We start from the raw sequence: 20085 nt of genomic DNA, 5'->3' as shown, positions 1-20085 counted from the left end.
TATAGGACTCTGCCCAACTTCAATGCTCCTTAACAACATCCACAGCAACAATTAGGTTGCCTATGCTCCACCTAGTCTGGCTTCCTAACAATCCCCCCAAATCTTCCTCAGCTTCAAGGGCCCTTCCTGTACACCCAAATTTTACTCTGTCTTCAAGGTCCAACTCAAGTTCTGTCTCTTCTATGAAGCCTTCCTAATAAACTCCCCTTAGTCATTGTTCTTTACTCTGACTCCTGTAGTCCTTAACACATGATCACATATTTGGTTATCTACAGTCTTGTACTGTATATAATGTGTATGTCTCATCTCGCAAGTAGACTGTAAATGTGAAGACCGTTCCTTACCCTGAGCCCAGTGGCTTAGGAGGTTACAAAGCACAGTGGGGAAAGCACTGGATTGGGCATGAGAAGAACACTGGACTAGAAGAAAAAAATTATGGGAAAAAAATCAGGAGACCTGATAGGGCCCAGAGGACCTAATCTTAGATTTATCATGTAACAGCTACATGATCTTGGTTTAGTCATAACCTCTCTCAACCTCAATTTCCTGGCCTGTAAAGTAAAAATAACATCACAGAATCATAGACTTGGAGCTCATCTAGTTTAACACCATTTTACCGATGAGGAAACAGAGGCCCATGAAGATTAAATGTCTGGCCCAAGGTCACAAAGGAAATGAGTAGAAGATTTGGAATTTGAACCCAAGTCCTCTAATTTAAAGTCCAGCACTATTATCTTTCTCACAGGTTTGTTCTATGTCTCAAATGAGACAATGGACAAGAAAGTACTATAAAACACTATTAAAAATATAGAGCGTCCTTTGTAACTTCTTTGGCACAGGACAGACATTTAGGTAGGGACTAGGTAGGCACATGAGAGAAATTTAATAAATAACTGATTAACTGAAATTTGGAATAGTAGCATAGTTATATAATGGAAAGAACTGAACTTGGGGTCAGAACACCTGAGTTTGAGTCTAGTCTTCAATACTTATATACGTGTATATGTGTGTGTATGTATAGACATATATATTTACATATATATGAATGATTGTAAGGAAATTCCTCTCTCTGAATTTCTTCATCTGTAAAATGAGGATAAAAACCCTTATACTACTTATACCTTATAGGGAAAGCACATTATAGTTTACAAAGTTTATGGCATACTTTTCAGTATTCATTTTAGGTATCCATAATATTTTTATGTGACTATTTCCTCAACCAACACAGATTACAACACTTCCATGCCATAGTAGACAATTTCTGACTGACAGTGGCTAAAAAAATTTATCACCCGGTAATGAGCTTTTCTGAATTTAGCAAAGCTAGTTCTTAAATCAATCTATCAGTGAGGTAATAATAGTCTAAGCTTTCACAGCTTGGTAGAAAGATATCAAAATTTATATTCCACTGATATAGCCTTTAAGAGCCATGGATCAGATCCATGCCCCAATAAGGTATTAGCCCCACTATTTTATCTGCTATATTAGTCATGGGGGTAGATGGGAGAGAAATGATCCTCATCTTCTAATCAAGTAACTGAAAAAAAAGTTATTTAATCATATAATATTATTTTCTTACTCATTTGTAATTATGAGTCTTAAGTGGAAGAAAGTACCATAACACACTTGCAAAAACTATTACTACAAAAGCTATGTTATTTATAAAACCATTAACACCGAGCTGCCTTTTTGGGGTAGCAAAGATTATAAAATTAGTTACAGTTCAGAAGTCCCTAATACTTTGTCTATGTTAATCACATACTATCAACAGCAAGTACTATACAAAATAAGTCTGAAAGCTCTGAGGGTATTCAAAAGGACAAAGGAAGAGGGCTGGTGTTTGTCCAGTCCACCTCCTCCACTACTTTAAGGTCACCATCTCTTGGGGGTCACAAGGCAACTTATTCATCCTTCCCTTCTGGGTCTCAATTTCCTCATTTATAGGTACTAGATGACCTCCAAGATCCCTTGTAGCTCTAAATCTATGATCATATGATCCTTAAATACTTCACTGTTAGGACACAACATTTTGGTTCCCTTGCGAAAGTGATAAAGCATCAATACTGTCAGATCCCTGGGGTCTGATTTTTTATCTACTAGCCAGAAGCCAACTTGGATACTTTCTCACTCCATCTGTATTAATTTGAAACACTATAATTCATTTCCTGTCTTCAACCCACATATGGTTGCTAAGTAACTGAGCTATTACCCTCTCAGAATAACCAGAAGGATACCCATATGTAGAGCCAGACTGTGACCTTTAAGGTACACAGATGGCTTCCAAAAAGAGCCACAGGAATGCCCAAAGGTCACAAGTTGGTATGTAATTCATACTGTAGAAGACCTTCCTTCAAATAAAGGAAATGAACAGATAATCACCATCTGATGTAATAAGCAAAAAAACAAAAAATAAAAGAATTTGAAAAAATCTGTGTACATGAGATATTTCAATGCACACCTGTGTTGACTGGATCACTGTAAGGTCATTAATATAGCAAAATCCTGCTCCCATGGCAGAACGTAGCCCAGCAGTTCCAAAAGTCATCCTGCAGCAAAGACGATCTCTTAGCTCCTTGTTCATTCCATTCCGTAACAGATTTTCAATTTGTTCTTTTGTCTTGGGATTCTATAAAAAAACACATAAAATTTAATCTGTATGAAAAAATATGAGCAGAATGATAAATTGGTAAATCCTTCTAAAGGTACTACCATGATACCTAGTTCATTGTAAATATAAAAATAGGATATTTGGACATTTTAACTGCAAAACTCATATATACATGTAAGCCAGGAATAGGTAGCACAGTGGATAAGAATGCTTAACATGGATCAGGAAAATCTGAGTTCAAATCCCACCTCAGAAGCTATGTGACCCTGGGCAAGTCACTTAACCTCTCTCAGCCTCAGTTATGTTATCTGTAAAATGGGGATGATGATAGCACCTAGCACAGGGCTATTGTGAGGACCCAATATGATAGCGCACACTCACGTAAAATACTTTGCAAACCTTAGAGTGCCACGTGAATGCCATTACTATGATGATGATGATGATGATGATGATGATACCACCTCTAATTTAATTGATATAGCGACCTCCCAATACAGGTCAACAGCACCTCCTTAACAATTTATAGTCTTAAAGCCTTGAGCACTGAGATGTTACATAACTTAGAATCACACAGCTATGATGTATCAGATGCAGGACATAAATGAAATGGAAGATTATCATGTAGTAAGAAATGGCTAATATGAATACTTTCTCTTTGTAACTCTAGGGCTTAGTATGGTGCAGATAAGCTCTTAATAAATGCATATCCACAACACAATGCCTACACTCTGACCATCATCCTTTTCTCCTCCAAAATCATAACTCTGCTCCTTGGTCCCTTGGTTCAGATAGGGGAGCTTTCCTCTTATTTTGCTTGGAACCAGGACTCCAAGACACTTCCTGGCACCCCCAATCTCTTTCCAGATACCCTTTAAGGGCTATCCTCACTCATCAGAATGTAGGATTTTTGAGGCCGGGGGCTAGCTTACTTACTTGTACTTGTATCACCAGCCCAAACCAGTGCCTGACACACAGTAAGTCTTTAAATATACTTTATATTGTTGATAGTCATCAACAATAATGAACACAAGGGAGTGCATAATATGGCAGGGGGAGGGCAATGACTTATGTAAAAAACAAAAGCACATCAATAAAATATTTAGAAAACCTAAGTCCTTAGAAAAATTAAAAACACAATGGGTACCAATTATTGATTATATAAAGTCCTAAACCTCTACAGCTCAAAGTGACCAGAATTTCACCATCAAACCACTCAATTCATCTTACTATGACAAAAGTTGAATCCTCTTATAAGATTTTGTGTATGAACTTGAGGTAAGATCAAGGAAGCGGTCAAGATATATAGCTGTGAATCAGGCCTTACCTACTTTTATATTTTAGGAAAAACTGAATAATTATTAGCAAATAGTAAATTTTAAGGGAAGTCGATGCTTCAGAGTTAGTGCTACACAAAGTAAAGTGATCTAGTAGGTTACCGTGAAAAAGTGTAAATTACCTTTGGAAGTATTGTCATTTTTATTATATTGGCACAGCCTAGCCATGTGCACTGAATATTCCTTCAGCTATTTAAATTGTTCTTTATTTCTTTAAGGGGCACTTTGTGATTATAGCTATCCAAGTATTTTGTGTGCTTTGGTAGGTAGATATTCAAGTATTTTACACATTGTGTAGTTATTTGAAATGGGATCTACCTTTCTATTACTGCCTCTTAGATTGTTATTATTATACAGAAATGCTATTGATTTTTGAGCATTTACTTTGTAGCTTACAACTTTACTGAAAATATTGTTTCAATTAGTATCCTTATTGACTTTTCCTAGGACTTTCTAAGTAAACAGTCACGTTATCAGCAAAATTGGGATAGTTTTATCACCTCTCTACTCATCCTTGCTTTACTCTGGTACTTACTGAGAAAGCTTCTAGCATATCCCCAGTACATATAATTCTTATTTTTTTGTTTAAGACAGATATATCCCTCTACGCCTATGCTTTGTAGGGTTTTTAGCACAAATGAGTAGTGTATTTTATCAAAGGCTTTTTCTGCATCCATTGAGATAATCATGCGGTTTTGGATGTTTTTTATTTTTAATATGATTCATTATATTGACTGTCTTCCTACTGTTTAGACAACTTTGCCATCTCCCTGTTATAAATCCATTTTGGTCATAATGAATTCCTTGGATGAATTGCTATAGTCTGTTTGACAGAATTTTACTTTAAAAAAATTTGATTAATATTAGTGAAAATCAATTCTCCTTTTGTGCTTTATCCTTATCTGGTTGAGGCATTAGGTATGTTCTTGGTATGTTATAATGTTTGTATTTATTGGTAATTAAGTCCCTAATCAAAAAGAAAAAATTAAAAGTGATGCTGTAAGGGAGATTTATGTTTTGGGTGAGAAACTGAACTAAATGACCTCTAAATTTCTTTCCAATGGTAAGGTTCTAAATTTGTTTAATGTCATATCATAACTAGCACAGAACCAAGAACTCACATTTTTTAAAAATGTTTTTTTAAACCATGCTAATGTCAAGAAGAATAACCTGATTCTGTCCCCTGCCCTCTCCCATCATGACAGCCAGGAATATTCATGGCATATGGCTTGAATTTTATGCTTATAATACTTGTGGATACATTTGTCCTTTGCAATTTGACAGCTGATTATAGTTGTCTTAGATACGAAGGGGCAAGATACAATTCCTTACTGTTTGGTAAGATGATTTTTTAATGGAATTAATTTTCATATTGTCTTGAAATACTGATTTAAATAGTCAAGCAAACGTTTATTAAGTATTTTCTATGTGCTATATGCTGGGCTGGGCCCTAGGGAAGATAAAAGGATAAATACAAGGATTTTACAGATTGATAAAACATATATGTGTATGTGTATATGTGTTTGTGTGTGTAATACAATAATACACATTAGAATGAGAAGTCTACAATCTGAATTCAAAAGACTATAAGCTGCTTGAGGGCAAGGACAGGTTCTTTTTTTTTTTCTTTGCACATAGTAGGTGCTTAGTAAATTCACATTCCTACCTGATTGATGAGAGAAAGAGTTCACATCCAGTTACAGGTTGGGGAAATAAAGGAAGGAGTCAAGGAAGGTTTCATTTGAACCATCAGCAGCCAGAGATAGAAAGAGAGGGTAATTTAGATATAGGGAATAGCATGAACAAAAGCATTAAAAGGTAGAAAAGCACAGGATATGTTCAAGGGGCTGTAAGTAGTCTCAATTTATTTGGATCTTGAAAATGTGCAGAAAGGGGAATGATATGAAAAGGTTGGAAGGGTAGGTTGAGGCCAGTCTACAGAAGGCTCTGAATGTTAATCTAAGTGATTCAGACTTTATGTTGCAAGCAAAGGAGGAGCCACTGAAGGTTTATGACATGTGGAATGATGTGATCAGAACTATGTCTTAGGAAAATTAATCTGGTTGCAAAGTATTAAGTGGAACAGAGAAGGGAAAGATTAGAAGCAGAGATCAGACAGAAGATTATGATAGTCCAGGGTAAAGTTAATGAGGGCCTGAATTACCACAAGGTCAATATGAAAGGTAAAGAGGGAACAGATTAGAGAGAGACTGTTAATTTTACTTTTGCATGGCCATGACAGAAGTCACTAACTAAATATATACAAAAAGGAGAAGTTCAGAGGTTACCAAGCATGAGTTACTAGTTGAATGGTGATACCATTGGTGAAAAACAAGTTTAGGAGAAAAATAACATTAGTTCAGTTTCAGACATTCTATACATTTAGCCTATTTTCCCTCCCCATTTCCTTTCTTTTTTCAGTAGATTTATTGCTCAGGCTAGATTTTTCAAGAGGTCTAAGGGGTAGGATTTTCCTGGACAAGTGATCCAACAAAACAACATGTTTTTCCCAGGAGATAAAACTCCATCAAACAGCAAGCAATGCCAGCTCTCTTCCCCACCCCAACCCCTTCCCAGTTCAAACCTAGACAAACTGTCCCATATTTACTCTTGAGGCTCTGGGATTCCCAAGGCTAGAAGAAAAGAAACAAGTTGGATACCTAAAACAGGCAAGGTTTATAGTGATCAAAAGGGAATCCTTCTAGGGAGTATTCTTCAGAGATTACTCCCAAAGAGTCTATTCTGACCCACGCACGTCCTGAATAGATTTATACTGAAGAATTTTAAAGTATATTACATATTAATGTGCCTGGCAACCTATCACCAAAAATGGCTTTTTTTTTTAAAGGAATCTCTTAGCCAGACACATTCTATCTTTGCTGATTGCGTCAGATGAGTGCATGCCATAGAGAACTCTTGTCACATGGACTAACATTTATACCTTGTAATTTGTGGTGACATAATAATGTTAACACATTTTTTGGAAGAAATATGTATGGTCTGTACCCTTTTTTAAATTAAAATTCTTTTGTGAAGCTCAAGCTTCACATTTTCTAAGTCACAAAAGTTGAGTTTTGAGATTTAAGATGGACATTTCAGATGTCTTTTCCCTTAGGGAAAGAATGCTAATCTGATGGTTTTAACATGTCTTAGTAGACTATTTACAGAATCAGAAAATGAGAAGGGAACTTAGAGTCCATCTAGTACAACTAGTACCTGAATAAGAATTCCTTCTAAATCACCCTTAACAAGTGATTATCTAACTTGAAGACAAAGAGGTTAAATGACCTTGCTTTGGGTCATACATTTAGTAAATGTCTGAGTCAGAATTTGAATTCAAGTCTTCCTAAGTCCAAGTCCAGCATCCAGGAGTGGGGAACCTGTGGCCTCGAGACCACGTGGCCTTCTAAGTTCTTGGGTTTTGATTGAGTCCAAGTTTTACAGAACAAATCCTTTTATTAAGGGGATTTGTTCTATGAAGTTTGGATTCAGTCAAAGGGTTGCGCTTAGGACCTTGAGGGCCACATGTGGACTTAAGGGTGCAAGTTCCCCACCTGGGTAGATATACAATGTAGCTATCTCAAAAAGAAACTAGAGAAAAACTTATTGGGGATTTATAAGGAGCTTTATGCCTCAAGTAAGGGTTGAGATAAAGTATTCCAATGTGAAGATTTTATGACTTTCATTATACAAATAAACAATCATTTTCTTGATTATACACAGGAAAATTTCAGTTTCAGGCTGACCATTCTTTACCACTATCTCTCCTCCTATTCGTTGGAGTACGACAAGGGAATTCAAACTTACTTTAATAACTTAAGCAAAAAAACCCCTAGTTAAACAGGTAACTCTACTTACTTAATAAATACTTCTCCTAAAGAACACCTGTATTCTTATCTTTGTCCAGCAATGACAAATGTACTGTACCTTCATTGAATGCGAGGTCAATTGATGTAGTCACAGTTCTGGGACTGACTTTCAAAATATAGAAAGCTGGATGATATGAAGGCTTAATTAAAATATTTTTTAAAAAAATACTCTTTGCAGGATCATAGTTTGAAGCAGAAAGTAACCTTAGAGGTCATCTAGTCCAGTCCCCTCATCTGACAGTTAAGGAAGCTAGGGAACAGAAATGTTAAGTGACTTGTCCAAGGTTACAGAGGTAGGTAAGCACCTGAGTTGGGATTCAAGCATAGTTCTTCTTACAACAAATCAAGCTCTCTTTCTATGGTACCATACTGGTCCCACATACAAAAAAGAAATACTTAAGGAGAAAAGCCTTCTTATTCCTCTGTGAGAGATGGAGTCTGAATAATCAAGATGATGAATTATAAGAGGAAACATATCCTTCTTAGGACACCTGCTATACCACACATACATTATTATGATTTCTGGTATTTTAAGTTTCAGTGTTCTTATTTACAACTTCAATTTCTGATTTGAAATGGAAACTGATAGGAAAATACTTCCTATTTTACAAGAGAAAGGCTTAATATGGAGATAGTCACAACATAGACAATTCAATCTAAACATTTAATAACCATCTGCCCTATGTTCAAGGAACCATACTAGCTGATACAATTATGACATGGTGCCAGCTTATCAACTAGTAGGGGAGATAAGACACACACAAATAGAATACAAAATAAGTACTTGGGAGAAATACAAGATCCAGGCAGTAAGACATTGCAGTTTAGAGGCAAGGAAATACTAGCTTCCTAGTCAGTACCAACTGCTCACTTTAAGCTCTACAAATTATTTTCTTCATAACAACCTCATGCGAGAAATAGTGAAATTAACTTCATTTCATGGCTATAGAAACAGGCTCCAAGACAGTACACAACTTGAACAAGTAAGCAAGGTAGGACTGAGTCCCAAGTCTTCAGAGTTCAAGTCCAGCCTCCTTCTGCAAGGTCAACAGCATTAGAACTAGGCTTTGGAGGATCACTAGGTAGAAATGGGGAAGTACGTGTCATATTTGAGGGAGAAGAAGAATAGTACATACTCCAAGGCCAAGGAACAATATGAGTAAATGCCCTGAGACAAGAAAGAGCTGGACAAAACCAGAAACGACAATTAGTACTTTGTGGCAGGATAGTAGAAGGATAGGGTATAGTGTGAGAGAAAGCCGGAATCAGGTTAGAGAATCTTAAATGCCAGGGTAAGGAGTTTGGAATTTGAGAAGGAATGGAAAACTATTGAAAGTTGTCAGGTATTTTGCAGAAGTGATTCATGTTGAGGAATGGGTTCAGCTTCCATGCTCTCGGCCGGCTCTGAGATTCTGTAATTTTGTTTTTGAGCAACTAAGTGACGGGCTCAGAGCTATGATTTAGAAAGAGACAGAAGTCAGGAAGAACAGTAATAAAGCTATTAGGATAATCCAGGAAACTTCTCATATGGCCTTGAATGAAGCAAATTTTTAAGGAAAGCAGGCCTGCCAACAGACTGTGTATGCTGTCTGTGAAACATCCTAGTAAAGTGTAGAGAAGTTCATTATCAGGTTAGCTACAAGGCAATTTTTTCCCCAGTTACAACTCACTAGGCCCATCTGAGAAAAAAAGAATACAAGCTGTTTTGGTGGACAGGGCACCCACACTGAGAAAAGAGACCCTTGAAATATTAATTATGCTTGAGTCTGGATGTGAAACTATAAATGCCATAATAAAAACGAAGAAGAAATCCTTAAAAGAATTTGGAAGTAAGGCATTTCTACTAGGATGGGGCAGCTAGGTGGCACAGAGGATAGTGCTGGGCCTGGGGTCAGGAAGACTCATCTTCCCAAATTCAAATCTGGCCTCCGACATTTACTCACTGTGTGACTCTGGGCAAGTCACTTAACCCTGGTTGCCTCAGTTTTCTCACCTGTAAAATGAGCTGGAGAAGGAAATGGCAAACCACTCCAGTATCTTTTCAAAGAAAATCCCTAAATGGAGTCCTGAAGAGTTGGACATGACTGAAAAATGACTGAACAACAATCTTAGGAAGTCACAGTGTTAAATAATATCTAAAACCAAACATCCCCCCCTCCTATTAATCTCCTAATTGGCTCCCTTTTTGAATATCATTTCTATTCTTAAAATAACTGACTGACCCTTCTCTTCCATCCTTTACATTCAATCAGTCACAAATCCTGTTATTTTTCCTTCTATGCAATTCAACAAATTTTATTAAATTATCTACACAGGAATCTGAAATATAAAAGATTCATTAGGCATATATGCCAAGGTCTTTCAAAGAAAAAAGAAAATATCTTCAAAGCAGCATTTTTTTATGGTAGCAAAGAACTAGAAACAAAGTAAGATGCCCACTAGCTGGGGGATGGCTAAACAAGTTGTGATGTCTAAACATAATAGAATATTATTGCATTGTAAGGAACAATGGCTACAGTGAAAACAGAGAAGCATGGTAAGATTTACATGAAATGATGCAAAGTGAAGTAAGCAGAACCAGGAAAACAACATACACAACTACTGAAACAACAAAATGGTAAAAAATGAATTCTAAAAAAAAAAAAAATGAATTCTATATAATTGTAACAACCAACCTTAGCCCTGGTCAGACATGAGAAAGTTATCTTCCCCAATTCTTCGCCAAAGTAGGGGATTATGAGTATGGAAGGTTCCATATAGTGTCAGATTTATTCTTAACAAGGACTAGTTTTGCTAAACTTTTTTTCTCCTCTTTTTTATTCTTTGTTATAAGGGATACAGACAAGTAGTGGGGAGGAATATATTGAAAAATGTAGAAAATGTACCAACAAAGTATATTAAGAAAAATATTATTTACCAAAAAAAAAGAAATAATGAAGAGGCAGCAATGGCATAGTGGGTAAAGAGTTGGCCTTAGAACTGAGAAGCCCTGGGTTAAAAAACTGCTTCTAACACATACACATGGGCTGTGTGACTCTGGGCAAATCGCTTAACCTTGGTGCTCCAGGCACTTCTCTATAACTACAAATTTCAGTCAGGCCTGATCTGCATTTGTACAGGAACAGGAAGCTCAAGAAGCTCCCTACATCAAAGAAATTACAGGTCTGATGGAAAGAAAAGGAAAAAAAAAGAAAATAAAGAAGAGAGACAGAAAAAGAAAGAGAGAAACAAACAATGAATATAAGGAATTCAGAGAAGCATGAATCACAGGATCATAGATTTTGAGCTTGGTGCTTAGAAGTAATCTAGTCCAAATGCCTCATTTTACAAATGAGTAAAGTGAGACCCAGAGAGGTTCAGGAACTTGTCTCTGTCAAAGTGATATTCCTAAAGCACAGATCTGACCCTGTCTTCCTGCCCCCCACTCATTCAATAAACTCTAGTGTCCCCTCACCTCCAGGATCAAATATCAAATCCCCCTACTTGGCATTCAAAGTCCTTCATTAGCTGCCCCCTGAACACAGTCTTCGTACACCCCACACCATACCACTTAGTCTGACAGCCAGAGACATTGGCCTCATGACTCTTCCAAGAACAGGATGCTCCATTCTCTCAGCTTTGGGCCTTTTCTCTGGTTGTCCTCCAGGTCTGGAAGGCTCTCTCACCTTATCTCTGGTTCCTGGCCTCCTTCAAGTCCCAGCTGAAGTCCTATCTTCCACAGGAAGCCTTTCCTAATCTCTCTTAATTCTACTGCCTTCCTTCTGTTGATTATTTCCAATTTATCTTGTACATAGTTTGCCAGGACTTAGCTGTTTACATACTATCTCCCCCATTAGACTGTGAACTCCTTGACTTAGGGACTGTCTTTTACCCTTCTTTGTATCTCCAAAGCTTGCTTAGTATGGTGCCTGGAACAAAGTAGGTGCTTAATAAATACTTATAGACTGACTGTCATGAGTGGTAAGTGGTAGAGCTGGAACTCCAATCTAGCTCCTCCACTGATAAAAATCCATTATCTCTGACCATGTCAGTCCCCTGCTCAAAATTTTCAGTGTCTCTCTACTGACTCTAGGTAAAAATACAAACTCTTCAGCTTGATATTTAAAGTCCTTTTCAGTCTAGCACAAGCCTACTTTTCTGGACTCTTTTCACCTTATTATTATTTCCTTTCACACACTTCATATGTTCTAGCCAAAATGGCATACTTACTGAATTTTCCATTTCATCCCAAGCCTTTATAGCTGCTTCATTATGATGGAAATGTATTCCCTCCTATTTTGTGCCTCTAAAAATGTTCAGCTTCCCCATCAAATATAATTTCTGTGTAGATGACACCTAGATCTATATGTTCAGCCTTAGTCCCTCTTCTGAACTCATTCTGCATCACCATCTGCCTACTGGATAGCTCCACTTAGATGTCCCATAAGCATTTAAACATCCACATATCCAAAATGGAACTCATTTTGGGATTCTTTTCAAGTTTGGGTTGGACTAGATGGCCTCTAAGGTCCTTCCAACTCTCAATTTCTGTGATTCATCTTTCTCCCCAAAGCCACCCTTCTTCTTCATTCTCCTATTTCTATAATAGTGTACTCTGATGCCTCCAGTCACCCAGGTTTGAAACTTCAGTCATCCTCAATTCTTTTAATGTTCCTTACTCCACTTACTCCTAATTTATGCTGATTCTACCTCCATAACATCTCTCACATCCCTCCCACTATCTCAACTAACAAGGCCACTACCATAATTCAGGCTCTCATCACTTTTCACCAGCCTGCTAATTGGTCTCCCTGCCTTCATTCCTTTTCTTTTCCCCAATCCAGCCTCAACACAGTTGTTAAATGCTCAAGCAGGGATCTATGTCACTTCTCTTCTAAAGAAGCTGCAGTAGCTCCCTACTGGGTCTAGGATAAAACATCAACTCCACTATATAACAAATACAGACCTTCACAACCTGGTTTCAGTCTCTCTTTCCCAGACTGATTTCACATTACTATACACTCATGCATTCTGTGGTCCAGCCAAACTGCCCTATGTTTGACCGAACAACTAGTATATGAATGTGATGAAACAGTATTGTGCTATAATAAATAACGAACAGGATGGTTTCAGAAAAACCTGGGAAGACATATGAACTGATGCAGTGAAGTGAGCAGAACCAAGACACTGTATTCAACAACAGCAATATTGTAACAATGTTCAACTGTAAAAGACTTAGTTATCTGATCAATACAATGTTCCACAACAATGCCAAAGGACTCATGATGAAAAATACTATTTGCCTCTAGATAGAGAACTGATGGACTCTGAGTGCAGACCGAAGCATAATTTTTTCTCTTTATTTTTCTTGCTTCTTTTATTTCACAACATGGCTAATGTGGAAATGTTTTATATGACAATTTCTATAATGGATATCATATTTCTTGCCTTCTCAATGGGGGGAAGGGGGTGGAGGGAGAGAATTTGGAGTTGAAAATAAAATTTTTTAAAGAATCATTTCAGCCCCCCCCAAAAAAACGTCCCACATTTTTTATTTAAATTTATTTTTTTAACTGTCCCACATTCTGTCCTCTGTTTATGACATCTCAACTGCCACATCCATGTCTTTGCCCAAACTGTCCCTCATATACGGAAAACATCCTTCTCCTCACTTTTGCCTTAGGATGATTAATTTCCTTCAAGGTTCAGCTCAAACGCTACCTCTCACAAGAGAGAAACCTTTCCAGATCTCCCCTAGCCCTTGGTGTAGGAGTTTGCCCCACTAGCTGAAATGTGTGTATTTTATATTGACTTATCTATGAACATGTTGTCTTGGATTAAAATATAAACTCCTTAAGGTCAGATGTATTTATCTTCAAACCCTCAGTGCCTAGCACAGTTCCTTAGAAATTGGAGGTGCTTAAATAGAGGCTTGTTGAACTGAATTCAAGACTCCCACAGCCTATGTATGGGAAGACTCTATTTCCCAGTTATTAGCTATCCTTTCTTCTCCAATTTATATTTATCTGTTTGAATGTTGGATCCTCCAGTAGAAGGTAAGTTCCTTAAAGACAGAACGGGATTTTTTGGTTTGTTTTTGTCACTGTATCCCTAGCACTTAGAATAGTCCTTTGGCAAACAGTAAGTGCTTGAATGGTTGTAAAATTGAATTACTGTCTACAAAAAGTACAATGACAAAAAGAAAAGTCTCATATGCACCAAAATAATCACAGCAGTACTTTTTATGAAAGCAAAGACCTGGAAACAAAGCAGCTGCCCACCAAATGGAGAATAATTAAACAAAATGTAGTACTATAGGCAGCTAGGTTGTTTGTCATTTGTACAAAGCATTAGGCCTGGGATCAGAAAGACTGGAGTTCAAATGTGAACTCAGACACTTACTAGCCATGTGACCTTGGACAAGTGACCCTGTCACTTAACCTCTGTCTGCCTCAGTTTCCTCAACTGTAAAATGGGGAAAATAATAACAACTACCTCAAAGGACTGTTACGAGGATCAAATGAAATAATATTTGTAAAGTGCTTAGCACAATGCCTGGCATATACTAGGTACTTACTAATTAAGCTTGTTCCCTTCTCTTTCCCATATATAAATGTATTTATGATTACTGCTGTAATAAATGACAAATGTGAAGAATTTAGAGGAGTATGGAGAGGCTTTTATGAACTGATATGAAGTAAAGTAAGCAACACCAGGAAAAACAATATATATATAATGATTTAGAACAACATAAATGGAGGACCAAAAAAAGGAAACTGAAAGGTAATTTTAATAACCAAACAGCCCCAGGGGAAGAATTGAGAAAATACATCTCCCTCCCTTATGGGCAGGTGAGGGCCACTAAGGGTGTAGCACATTGCACATACTGTCAGATATGGCTGATATGTTTTGCTGACCTGCTTTTCTTCTTTTTAAATCTTTGTTACAAGGAATTTTGCTCAGTGAGGGGGAGGAAGAATATATTCAGAAACTAATGTAATGTAACCCCAAAAAGTATCAATAAAATACATCTTTAAAATTTAAGTAATTTTTAAAAAATAAATTGAGTGATCAACGAGCTAACCTTTTCCTCCCCAGAATGTATACCTAAGTGAGCTATTTCTTGTGTGTGTGTGTGTGTGTGTGTGTTTAAAAACATTACTGTGTGACCTTGGCAAAGTTATCTAACTTCTCTGGTTAAGATGCTTCATCGGTGAAATTGAAATAATACTTCACATGCCTGAAAGCAGGGAGCTGGACTTAGTGACCTCAAGGTCCCATCTAGTTCTAAGACCTATGATCCTATGAATATATACTTCAGTTCTGCTTCAGAAACAAAAAGAATCTTCAGCTTTTGCTCTTAAGAACTTGGGAAATATGTCAAGAAAAATAAATATTCGTTGAAAAATTTCTGAAGGAGCTGTAACAATTCAAATGAAATATATTTTCTACTTAGAAAGCTCAAAGACAGTTACAGTGGTTTAACAGCTAAGAATAATGGGAATTGACATAGCAAGGTAATTTTCATATATTCTTAAGGCAATGGTTATTACTGCTCCCAGTTTTTCATTGTTGGTAAGAACATTTTTAAGAGTTTTTGTTTTCTTAAAAGCACTAGTAGAGGATTTAATACAGTATCTTTCTGGTGTGCAGTTGGTCTACAGCATTAATCACTTGCTCTATTCAGTACAATAACTCTCAACACCAGAGGGCAGCCACCTCAGTACTAATTAGCAGTTAATGTTGACAGCTTAATATTAACTACGTAACAAACTCCTTAAGAAAAATTTCTCTAACAAAAGTTGTGACTAGACTTAGAAAATCGGTATGAAAAATAAAGAAGCACTTTCCCCACAAGGAAGGATAAAGCTAAATTAACTGAAGATCCTGAACACTGTTGTGTAGTAATCGAATAATCACTATTGTGATACCAAAAAATATAGATACTGTATATACTAAATAAAGATAAAGTTTTATTAGTTACTCCCCCCAAGTAGATTTGTTAAAAATAAAGGCAGATTGAGAATAGGGAAAATAATCCTCTAGCCCAGAGGTTCTTAATCTCTTTTACATCATGGTCCTTTTGTGCTGTGGCAGACTGGTAAAGCCTGTTGACCTCTTGTCAAAATCATGTTTTTCAATGCATAAAATACAATTATTAAGATTACTAAGGAAATGTATTATACTGAAATACGTAGTTCTCCATTATTAAAATTTTCACCAGGCAATTCTCGGTCTCTACTCTCCAGCTATGTCTATCTATATTTAAAAAGAAGTTCACAGACCCCACGTGAAGATCCATACTCTAGATCAAAGAGATAGTAAGACAAATGCAAGAGAAGTGAGGGAAGTAATCAGGGTGGGTTTGGGGGAAAATCAATTGGGAAAGAAAGCTTATGGAAAGGAAACAAGGGGTCAAAAATATCCAAAATAGAAAAGACACAAGGATACTGGTACTTTTACCTTGCAATGGAAGAGGAAGGCAAGGGAACTACCAAAACTATATCGTTGCAAATCTATACAGTTTCATCTCTGTATAAAATCAGCTCAAGTTTACATAGCATTTTAAAGTTTATAAGCCATTTGCCTCACAACATTGTGATGTAAGTGGCACAAGTGTAACCCTTACTTTACACATGAGCAAAATAATACTTACAGAAGTTAAGTGACTTGCTCAAAATCACAAAAGCTAATGCCATAGACTGTCTTGAGCCTAAATCTTCTGACACTAAGTGCTAGTTCATGACACCATGATCCCTCTCAAAGACAAGATTTTCAAATAAAAGGTCAGTCAGTAAACATTTGTTAAGTGCCTATTTTATTATTTATGATTATTATTATTTGCCAGGCACTGTGCTAAGCCCTGGAGATACAAAAAGTGACTTATAAACTATAAAAGAATGAAGAAACGGAAGGAACAAAATTTTTATTTATTTTTATTTTTTTTAGGCTTTTTTTTGGTGAGGCAATTGGGGTTAAGTGACTTGCCCAGGGTCACACTGCTAGTAAGTGTCAAGTGTCTGAAGCCACATTTGAACTCTGGTCCTCTCAACTCTAAGACTGGAGCTCTATCTACTGCACCAACCACCTGCCCCAAGAATTTTTAAAAGATAGAATTCCATTTTTCTTCTGTAAAAAGAAAATATCAATTCATAAAAGGTTCATAAAATGTTTATGTACTTTGTTTTTTAGAAAAAAGAAAATTATTTTTAAAAATTGTTGCCAAGGATACTGAGACAATTACCGCCTTGAACTGAATATTCTTTCAGCTCAGTCCTTATAGTTTACTGCCTAAGTGCCAAGCCCAGGTAACTAAAAAAGTCTGACCAATTTAGGAGAACAATTTGAGATAACGCTTGGCTTGGCCTAGAATCCAAAAAAATGAGATTCCATTTCCAGTTCTTCCACTTAATAGTTATATGACCATGGTTAAATCTGTTGTTTTTTAAAATCTTTCTAAGCTTTTCACTGGGGCAGCTAGTGGCACAGTGGATAGAGTGCTGGACCTGGAGTCAGGAAGAATCATCTTCCTGAGCTCAAATCCAGCCTCAGACATTTACTGGCTGTGTGACCCTGGGCAAGTCACTTACTCCTATTTGTCTCAGTTGTTCATCTTTAAAATGAGCTGGAGAAGGAAATGACAAACCTCTCCAGTATCTCTGTCAAGAAAACCTCAAATGAGGTCAAGAAGAGTCAGACATGATTGAAATGGCTCAACAACAACAAAGCTTTAATTTCTTCTATAACTAGATGGTCTCTAAAGGCTCTTTCAAGGTAAAAAAAAAAAAACAAAAACCTCCTAAAGACCAGTTATTGGCGAACTTTTTACATGTACACCACTTGTCTCCACAATTAAATATTAAATTTCTAGAAGACAGATGCTTATAAATCTTTGTATTTCTTACACTGCCAAGCATAGTGCCTTGCATACAGTATGTGCTCAATATGTACTTAATTACACATTTCACACTCAGTTGTTTAAAAGAGTGATATAGTAGGTCCCCATAGCAAAGAAATACCATTTTCAATAAAGTTTCTATTTAGCCTTCTATTGAGGAGGCTAATTGTTTGGTAAAGCCTTCTTCCTTAACTATTTTCATGAATAAATTAATCTGTTTGAATTCCATACTCCAAAGCTACAAACTCACTTTCCCTAAGGTTACAACTCTAACCAAGCATTAGTCTTTGCTTAGAATTAAGTAATTGGCCAAGAAGATATGCAAAAAAAGAAACAAGTCAAGAACTGGTCATCATTTTTTCTTACATCAATATTTTAATAGTTTGCATTGCATCATCTGAGATCTGTTACATGATCTTTTCCTCTCATTTAGATTGTAAGTGCTTTAAGGAGAGTCATTTTCATTTCATTTGTAGCCTGTCATAATACTTTGCACAATAAGCATTTAATAAATGCTGGTGAAAATGACATTTATGTCACTTAAGCCTTCCTGAGACAATAATAATAATAATAATAATAACTGCTAACCTTCATAAAGCAATTTTAAGGTTTGCAAAGCACTTAACATATTATCATCTCATTTTATCCTCCCAGCAATCCTGTGATGTAGTTGCTATTATTATCCTAATTTTACAGATGGGGAAGCTGAAGATTAGACAGGTTAAGTAACCTGTACAAAGGTGATAAATGTTTGAGGCAAGATATGTGCCTGGCATACAGTGGGTGCTTAATAAAACCTTGTTGACTTGGAGATTTCCTGACTTGCAGTCTGGTACTCTATCCACCACACTCCACCTAGCTGCCTTGAAATAAGCAAGTCTTTCTACACAATTACTTCATCCTACAAATTTTACACACCTAACTTCACCAAAAATGATCCATAAGCCTGATCACATTAGGCAACGATTAAGAACGAACCAGATTTGCTAGCTCTGATTCAGGACAACTGAAGATGCTTAGAAGACAGGAATAAAACTTCCCAGAAGCATTTGACCTTGTAAAAGTACACAAAGCAGATACACTTTCCCCGTTTTATTAATTTACTGAAGCACTAGGTGCTAGGTGTTAACAATTCCAAGTTATTTGGACTAATCCTTTTTTAAAATCTTTTCAGTCATCTAACAAAAGTGATTCCTAGAATATTAATTTTTATCTTGGTCCTAGTTCACTGTCCACTGATTTTGTACATTCTGCTTTAGGGCTATCATCAGCCTCTTCCAAGCTCAATTCAATTACAGAAACACTGACCACATGTGAAATACCTGCAAATCAACATGATGGCTTTCTCACATACTGGATCCCATATATTTCTTTGTAATCTGATTCTGGTCCCTTCAAAACAAGGGAGGGATATTTAGAATAAGAAGAGTCACCACCACCACCCCAACCAGGAACGGTAATATTCTTGGATTAATGTGAATATACTGATAAATATCTGCTAGCCAGGGAGAGAGGAAAAAGAATGAGGAAAACTCACACTACTGACAGAGCTGGACCTGAGGCTGAGGAGTAGAGATTAAGAATTACCTGGTGATGAAACACGGTAACACAAGATAAAAGAACTAAACTGGAATAATTGTCCAAAAATGAAAGAATTGTTCAAAAATGTGCCTCTTCGCCAAAGGACCTTCCCTGCCCCCACCCCAACTTAAACACACACAAAAACATTTTCATTGTTACAGGGGAAAATAAAGTGGAAGAAAGGAGAAGTAGAAAAGGCATCATAGAGTGAAGACCACCGTTTAGAATGAATGTTTTGGTAAGGGACGACAGACACAGGATTTTTTTTTTAATCCACTGCACTGCGAAGCGAGAGATTGCAGATGTCCCACGCAGAGGGGCAAAAGGCGTGTCCTCGACTCTCTGCAGGCCACTGTGCCCTCCACCCTACCCCAACGCGAACAACTACGAGGGTGGGGTGGGGTCTTATTCAAGGAGAAATGAGCCCGAGGAGAATGACAAGAGGAAGAAGGGGGTATTAAAATGGAATAGGAGGATTTTTGAGACTCGGAAGGGGAACAAGAGAAAGAGGGTTACTTGGCAGTCGAGAGGAAGGATGCAATAGGGGTCCTTGGGAATTAGGAGGGGGCATTGAGGGGTCCTTAGGAGACCGTAGGAGGGAGTTAATGGAGAATATCTGGGAGTCGGGAGCGAGACGAGGGGTACTTGTGAACTGGCAAGTGGGGTGCAATAGGAAACACATCGGGGATTGGAAGGGGAGGAATAGGACATACCTCAGAGTGAGGAGGGAGGGGCAATAGAGGTTCTCGGGAGTCAGGAGCGGGGAATGCGGGTACTTGGAAGTCGGGAAGGGGCAATAGGAGATTCGTGGGAATC

General features: G+C 37.1%; 1 protein-coding gene across 1 annotated transcript in view; it reads right to left on the bottom strand.

Moving 5' to 3' along the window:
• Window positions 1–20085, bottom strand: part of PGM2L1 (phosphoglucomutase 2 like 1) — a 72507-nt gene that overhangs the window by 51996 nt on the left and 426 nt on the right. The window contains exon 2 of the mRNA XM_027848339.1: window positions 2459–2626. Within this exon, the coding sequence (XP_027704140.1) occupies window positions 2459–2626 (168 nt within the window). The remainder of the gene's footprint in view (window positions 1–2458; window positions 2627–20085) is intronic.

The sequence above is a fragment of the Vombatus ursinus genome, unplaced genomic scaffold (genome assembly GCF_900497805.2).
Source record: "Vombatus ursinus unplaced genomic scaffold, bare-nosed wombat genome assembly UNPS02005659.1, whole genome shotgun sequence".
NCBI classification, from domain to species: domain Eukaryota; kingdom Metazoa; phylum Chordata; class Mammalia; order Diprotodontia; family Vombatidae; genus Vombatus; species Vombatus ursinus.
Note: the sequence above shows the minus strand (reverse complement) of the source record. Positions and strands in the feature narration are given on the sequence as shown.